The following is an 8,068-nucleotide window of genomic DNA, read 5'->3' as shown; positions in this document are numbered from 1 at the left end:
GCCAAGTGGTAACACAAGGCCTCTTTATTATCTATTAACCAATTCTATTGAATTTCTTCATTCAGTTTGACTAAACTTTAAAAATATATTAGAATGAATACATTTGTCTCTTTGTATCTACATATTTATAAAATTTGTATCTACACATGTAGAAAACTATGTGATGCCCAAGCAGTACCAGAAAGCATCTTTATTACTTATCTCTCAAACAATTCTATTACATTTCTTTATTCAACTATATTAAGTCTTAAAAATCTATAAGTGAATCCCTTTGTATCTATGTACCTCTCTGTATATATATGTGGAAAACTATTTGGTATTCAAATGGCAACATAAAGCCTCTTTATTATTACCCTCTAATCAATACTATATAGCATTTCTTTATTGAACTATATTACCTTTTCAACTGTGCCTAATGAATAAATTTTCAACTATCTATCTATGTGTATATGAGAACACTATTTGGTACCCATGTGGTACCCAAAGGCCTCTTTATTTTCTAACAATTCTCAGTGGTATCAGAAGGCCTCTTTATTATGTATTAGTGAATTATATTACATTTCTTTATATAATTTTATTAAACTTTGAAAGCATCTGAGAATAAATAAATGTGTATCACTCTATCTATATACATGTGGAAAACTATTTGGTCCCTAAGTGGCACCACTGATCTCAGCAGCTCTTACATTATGTAGCCATAGTAGCGAGAAATCTCCATCTCTCTTTCCCTCTCAATGAAGCACTGCACTCTCCCCAAAGCAGTGTACTTGGCAGCATTCTGACGCTCTTGTTGAGCCTTCTTCTTCATGGCTTCCCGCTCTGGCCTCTGCTGTTTGGTGATGGGAGTTGATACTACTTGCCCAGGAACATTGGGTTTCCTCCATGGAATTGGTTGTAAGGCAAAGTCTTGGAGTAGATATTGGTTTTGAGACTTGAGCGGTTGTGACTGGGGCTTGGTCCCAACATTGGGAACTGGTTGCCAATGGAGAGAAGTGCAAGATGATATTTTGTAGGGTGCAGGCCCAGAAGCAGCAGACCGAGGGACACTAGGCTGGGTAGAAGCGCTCATACCTGACTGAATGGCATGAGTCAAAACGGGCTGAGCTGGCTTGGCAGGACGCATCCAAGATGGGTTGGCAGTAGCTGGTTGGGATTGATTGACTGCCATGGGTTGAGCTGAGCTAGCGGGACCAGGCTGGGCAGGGTAAGCCCCAGTGGGTGTCCGTGAAGCCAGAGACTGTGGCCTCCTATTGATTACTGGTCGAGGTGGAGGTTTCTCCAGGGTCAGAAAAGGCAAAGGTACCAATTTAACCTTCCCAGGTGGTGGAGGCTCATAAATGGATGGAGCGGGACCTTCTCCTTTAGCGCTGATATCTGGGTTCTGGGCTTTGACTTGTGATTTCTCAGCACGCTTATCCGCCAGCCATGGTTTCATAGCTGGGCATGGACGGGGGTCTTGGGTACTGCCTGAGTTTCCCAGGGCCCGGGAGGAAGAGAGCCCAGTTTTCTTATCATTCTTCTTCCCCAGTGTGTGGAAAACCTGCACCGACTCCAGCATGTGCATGCCGAGACAGCTCCAAGGCTTTTTAAAGGTCTCTTGGCAAAGCTCAGGTTGGTTCCTCTTCCTCTTCAGTTTGGGCACTGTTGGCTTCTCTTCTGCCTTGACTTTGTTGCCTGGCTGCTTCTTCTCCTCGGCTTTCCTGGAGTTGTTTTCTCTGGTCCTCTTGGTGTTTTCCTGCCCATGGCCCTTGGCCTTGCTGTTCCTGCTGGATGCAGCTTCCTGAGCTTTGCTGATAGAGTGCTTGGCTGTGTGCACAGGGGCCCTACTACTGTCTGCATCCCTGTGAGCAACTTCTCCTCCTAATGCACACTCTAGGTCCCTTAGCTGCATTTTGGCCTGAGGAGTTCCATCAGGACACTCTGAGGCTTTATGTTTGTTCTTCCTCATTGGCTCACTAGGACCCTTTAAGGCGCTTGTGATTTCCTTACCCTGATTCACCGTGATGGCTCTGGTGTCATTGGATTTTGTTATTGTGGGACTTTCAGGTTGGTCAAAGTCTTTTAAGGAACTGAAAAGCTCAGGAAGTTGAATATCCCCCAGCAGTGCAGTGAGGTCTGCAAAACCACTGCTAAATTCAATCCCATTTTCAAGTGTGCCTTGGTCCTCAAGACTCAGGCTATTCCTTTCTAGATGGATATTTTCAGAATGTGGCTTCTCCTCTTGGTCCAGAGGACCAATGGAGGCCAGAAGCTGGTGGATTTCAGGGATGTCTAAAGGGAGTAGTGGAGGATCCTGGTTCTCCATGGCAATTTGGTAGGCATCCAGTGGTTCTGAGAGCATGGTGTTAATCTCACACAAATTCTTAATCTCTGTTTGTTCCTGGCTTTGATTTGGAGGCAATGCCAAGAAATCAGTAGAACTCTGGACTGGAGTTATTGTGGAAATGTCCCCAAGTTCAGTTTGTGAGTTTTTCTCAATTATTTGGCTTTTTCTGTTATTGCAGATGTATGGGAATTCTGGAGGCTGTGGCAGACAAAATGTCTGACTTGGAGGTTGCAATCCCAAGGAAGCCTCCATCCCTAGGGAAGTTTCCATCCCTGCAAAGGAATCAAGGACGATGGTAAGTAGGATGCTCCCCCTTCCCAGAAACACACTATTCAGGGAAACCACCTACGGTGGAGAAAGCATTTCTCTTAGCTCTTTTTAAGGACCACTGACAGGTATCTGTTAAGAGTTGCGTATTAGTTACAGGTGATCCCTTGAAGTCTTACTTTTGGGCTGGTCCATCACCATGGCAGCATGGGTTTCTGGTAGAGCACTTGTCTCCTCTGTGGGAAACACCGAAAAACTGTTTCATGAAGTCTCTCATTCTCATATAGGGGCCTCTCAATTCTCTCCACTCTCCCCAGAATGTAAGAACTCTTAACACCATGAACTAGGTGAGGGTGGAGCTGTTGCTCATGAAATCAGTGTGAAAGGTCAGGGGTTTTGGACTCCTGCTTTGGACAGCATCTCTACATACAGAGGTTAAATCCTTCAGTCAATTAAGGAACAATTAAATTGTCACACCCTGATATGTGTTGATGTATTTTTCTAAACCAAAGTAAAATTAGGGAAATATATTTATAGTGTGGTTATGTAGCTGGACTGAGTGCAGGACCCTTATCCGCCAGCCATGGTTTCATAGCTGGGCATGGACGGGGGTCTTGGGTCCTAGAGGTCTCTTAAACGCATGGGTGGCCATTATGCTGTGCTGCATGCTTCTCTTACAGAGTCTGAAAATGGGGACTGCTGAACAAGATTGTGGTTAAAATCTCAGCACTTGAATTCTAGGGATGTGTGGACTCACAGTTACCAGCTGAAAACTGGACCCTCCTTTCGAATGGTAATCTTATTCCTTCCCCTTTTTGCTGTTTGTACTCACCTTGAAAATTTGTTCCTTCTATACTTTGAGTGGACACAGAGTAGTAGGTCACAGGTGTAGGGACTGATGGTAGGACATTTGTGGGCTGAACTTCCTTCAGCACTGTCACCATTTCTGGTTGAGGGGCAGCGGCACTAATTCCTGCATATGGCACAGAGCCATAGGATTGCAGGCAGGGCCAATGTTCTCCAGAGAGCAGAGTCCCCAGAGAGTTTTGATCATAGTAGTAGACCTGGCTTCCTTCTTGGTGGGGTAGTGAGAGGCAACGTCCTTGATTTGGAATCTGAGATAGTGTCACCTGGACGAGCCTACCAGATAGTAGTGGATACCCGGGGATCATGACATTGGCTTCGGAAGTTTTGTCATACTGGGATGTCATAGATAGGGAAGAATCTGCTGTATTCTGGTCAGTGACAGTCAGATTAAAGTCCCCGAGTGAAGAGGAGCTCTTTTCAGCACTTCCTGGGATATACCACTCAGAAATACTTGGATAGGGGGCAGGTGCCATGGGAGTCTGGTTCTGGCCAGTAACCCCAGACACCATGGCTGTGGTAGCATGTTGATAAAGGTAGGCACTGCCCATGAGTGGCTGGAAGGAGGTGCCACAGGTTGAGGGCAGTAACCATGCTGAAGTGGCAGCTGGAGCAGAGGCTCTGGAGAAGTTGCAGACACTTCCTGTCCCGGAAGCTGCATTGGTCACCACAGGAAGAGAGAGCTGCAGAGAATCAGCATTTCCATGTAAAGAAGAATTTTGGAAATTTTCTGTAGGAAGAAGAGGGTGGTGAAAATATTGATGAGACAGACAGATTCTTACAATATTCGAGGAATAATGACATCTTAATGTTGTAGTAATCAGGAAGGCCCTCATTCCAATAATCATTGAGAGACCCCAAATCACTCCATTTAGGATGGCTGCAAGTACTCTTCTGATTACCTGCCTTTTGTCTCAAATTGGGCCCAGAAGTCCCAAGTGGTCTGCTTCACACATTGTTCCCTAAAAGCATCCTTCTACCTGTCCTACCTTTCCTTTGAGCCTGCACTAGTATTGACTCCTGAATTTGCCCTAGAACTGAAGCATTTTCAAACTCAGAGAAAACCCCAACATTACCAGTTACCAAATGAGTCCTCCAAGGGTTAGTGAAGTGAGATCGACTTGTTCAAAATCAGCAACAGATTATGGAAACTTACTCCCTGGCCAGGACTCTTGTTCCAAAGACCAGAAATCTGGAGAAACAGAAATTTGTTTTTCCCTGTTCATAGAAGATCGTACTGATATCACCACAGTGATCTTTAGTATCTCCTTTTGTTTGTCCAGGTCACATGATATTTCCTGGAGTTCAGTTTTACCATCCAAATGATAATTTAAGCGTCATTCTTTGCCCTCTTTCAGCCTAACTGCTGATCCTACATGAAAATGACTACCTGAAATTCAGTTTCTCAAGAAATGCTTCTTGAAAGAAATTAAAACTTTCTGAGCTTCAGGTTACTCATCTTTGGTGTGGTTATAACAATACCAACAGTGATAATTCATCCATGAATAAAAGTGTCATATTACATAAGATTCATGTGGGGGCTGAGATTATGGCTCAGCGTTAGGGCGCTTGCTTAGCACATGCGAGGCCCTGGGTTCAATCCTCAGCACCATGTAAAAATAAATAAAATAAAGGTATTGTGTTGAACTACAACTAATAAATAGATATTGCAAAAAGTTTCATTTGGAGGGAGTTACAGTATGTTCTGGAAAGATAGAAGCAAAAGTCAAAACCAGCTCAGAACTAAAAGGAATGACTAGATAGTAATGAACATATGTATATGTAGCAAAAGTGAGTGTATATCAAATTTGCTAAGAAATGAGTTCTGTTATCATGCATACAATATTATGAATGTTTCTCTTTGATTTTAGTGAATACTGTTAATCAAAACAAAGCTCATAATTGAAGGTGAGTTTGAATGCATTCTCAAGCAGTACATATAGACAGAGAAACTATACTAAAAATGTGTGTAATTTTAAGTAAAGTGAACACAAATTTAAGTAAAGTGAACAGATGGGTAGCCACGTGGAGAAGCGAAAACTAAAGCCAAAACCCATGATGAATCTGGGCATGGTGTGGTGGGCCTCTGGTCCCAGCACGTGGGAGCCTGAGGCAGTGGGATTGCAGGAAACCAGGAATTCAAAGCCACTCTGGGCAATTCAGCAAGATCCTATCTGAGAAAACAAATAAAATATCCTGGAGATATAGCTTGTGTAGCATGCTTGCCTAGCATGCATGAGACCCTGAGTTCAATCCTCAGAACTGGAAAGAAGAGAAGAAAGGAAGAAAGAAAGAATGAATGAGAGGAAGGAAGGAAGGCATAAGGAGCAAGGCAGGGAGGGAAGGAGAGAGAAATGGAGGGAGTGAGGGAAAGAAGAAGGGAAGGAGGACAGAAGGAAGGACACAATAAATTTTGTACATACTAGAGAAAAAAACAATAAGTGTAAAGTAATTTCATTACTGTTCTTGTTTCTCTTCCTCTAAGGATTACCAACACCAAATAAAAGACATTAATTCCACTAGGTAGATATTTCAATTAATATAAACACATTTTCTGATAATCCTTTTGGTTATTAAAAAAACCAGAAAAAATGCTTTAACAAAATCATAGAAGCCTAGTTTATTATCACATTTAGAGAAAAATCTTGTCCCTAAAGTCTGAGAAAACCATCACAGTATAATAAAATCACAAATTTAAAACAATTTTTGTCTTTTATTCTGATATTTTCTTCTCCCTTTTATATTAAAACAAAATTAATACAAAAATGTTTGAGCTACCCTACACCCCAGCCCCGAAAAATTATTTGAAATGTAGACAAAACAAAAAGTCTTCACATAATTATTTAAATAAACTTGGAATTAGAGGTGTGAGCTTGAATTTTTATTCTTATATAGTTCTTTCTTTCGGTTCTTAGATTTAGAAATCATCAATGACTATTTGTATATTGTCTGTTTTAGAAAAAAAAAAAAAAAACCGTTGTAAAGATGGAAAACAGCTTCATCTTGACAGCTTATATCTCACAAAGGAATGTGTCCTTCTGATGCAGGTTTGGACAAAACATTTTTTAGAAATCCCTGTAGTTTAAAAATCAGAACAAAGTAGGACATGGAAAATGCCATTTCCCCAGCTCTGTCTAGAACCACTTTCCTTGGCATGTTTGGAGGAAGAATAATTTCTAAAACATACTTCTAACATGTTCATGTTCAAACTGTCAACATCATCTGTGTTGAAAGAGATCATAGAAAAACTGTAACAGCCAAGTGTGACTTTTCTGATAACCTGCTTACCCCAGTGATACCCTAATTCAAGTCTTAGTTTCCTTGCTGGTCTGTTAATCTAAACATTCTCTAAACCAGCCTCTGGGAAGATTCAATCTATGCTGTCTGTTGGTTTAAATAAAATCTTTGCTTTTCTTCCACATCCATCCCAACCCACGTCTTTTTTCTCGAGAACATCATTCTCTTCATCTCTATTATTCAAACCTTTTCTTCTCCTTTATTTTTATATTTTCTTCCTCCACCGAGTTCCTGTTGCCTTGTGCTTAAACAGTCACAAACTTGCTTTCCCAAGAACATCTGCCTCCTTACAGCCCTGTCCTCCTGTTCCTCTTTCCCTATTTCTCTTTTCACCTAGTTTAAACAGAAAACTCCCAAATATGTGAATGTCCCTTTTATGAACAGCACTAAATTTGAAATACTGAAGTAGAAATCTTGGTGAAGGGAAACTGTTACAGAGGAAACCTCTTGGTTTCCACCCTGCCTAGGATTTGTCTCTTTCAGTTGAAACAACACAACCATGAAATCTGATTTCATTCTCTATAAACATGCCCCTCAAGATGCAAGAAAAGTAAGGGACCAGAACATGGGCAATCTGTTATCCTCATGTAGCAAATCAGGAAACAGATTTTGTGAGAGAGTAAGATAGTCCAGTTCTATACCTAGTACATGTCAAATTCCAAATGAAATTAGGTGTCCAGATTTCTAGTTCTATCCTTTCCCCTATTATTCTAAGCTCTTTTGACTCCATTAGTAAATTGAGGCAGGTAAAAGTCTAATGAAAAACTTTAAAAGTTTCTTTACTCACCTGACATGGTCAGAGAAGAGGTCACATCAAATACAAAGGATGAGGAGATCACCCCAGAGGATGTGTGGGTGGCTGAGGCTAGAGAATGCATGTTTCCCAATATGGAGTTCACTGGTCACTGTTTACTGGCCACTCTAATGACTGGTTACTGGTCACTGGTCACTTGCGATGATCCAAATTTGTTTACAACTACATGGCAAGCCTAAGATTCTAGCAGGTGGCAGTAGGTTTGGTGGGAGAATGATGTCACAAAACTGGCCGTTTAAAGGTATGAAGTAGCCAATAGAGTGGTCAGACTCCCAAGGAGAAGGTGCGATTGGGTGGGGAAAATGACAAGAGAGTTGATTGGGTGGAGAAAGTGACAGGAGAGTTATAATAGAAACTAAATGGCTCAGTTCTGGTAGGTGAAGCCCTGCAAGAGGGACATAATGGGCTCACCCCATGGCTCCCTTCCTTCAGGCTCTTGTGTTAGGGATATCATCTCCATGTTCCTCTTATATGTTCATTAAAATATTATGAATATGTTA

At 41.7% G+C, this 8,068-nt stretch overlaps 1 protein-coding gene across 1 annotated transcript; it reads right to left on the bottom strand.

The window, feature by feature from the left end:
* Positions 1-682: 682 nt before the first annotated feature.
* LOC139701807 (uncharacterized protein C2orf78-like) lies at positions 683-7,632 on the bottom strand. Its single transcript, XM_071601729.1, has 3 exons — positions 7,542-7,632; positions 3,426-4,187; positions 683-2,598 (listed from the first exon to the last, which is right to left on the bottom strand). The coding sequence occupies exons 1-3, from the start codon at positions 7,630-7,632 to the stop codon at positions 683-685; spliced, it is 2,769 nt and encodes a 922-aa protein (XP_071457830.1).
* Between the last annotated feature and the right edge of the window lie 436 nt (positions 7,633-8,068).

This window comes from Marmota flaviventris, chromosome 14 (genome assembly GCF_047511675.1).
Source record: "Marmota flaviventris isolate mMarFla1 chromosome 14, mMarFla1.hap1, whole genome shotgun sequence".
NCBI classification, from domain to species: domain Eukaryota; kingdom Metazoa; phylum Chordata; class Mammalia; order Rodentia; family Sciuridae; genus Marmota; species Marmota flaviventris.
Note: the sequence above shows the minus strand (reverse complement) of the source record. Positions and strands in the feature narration are given on the sequence as shown.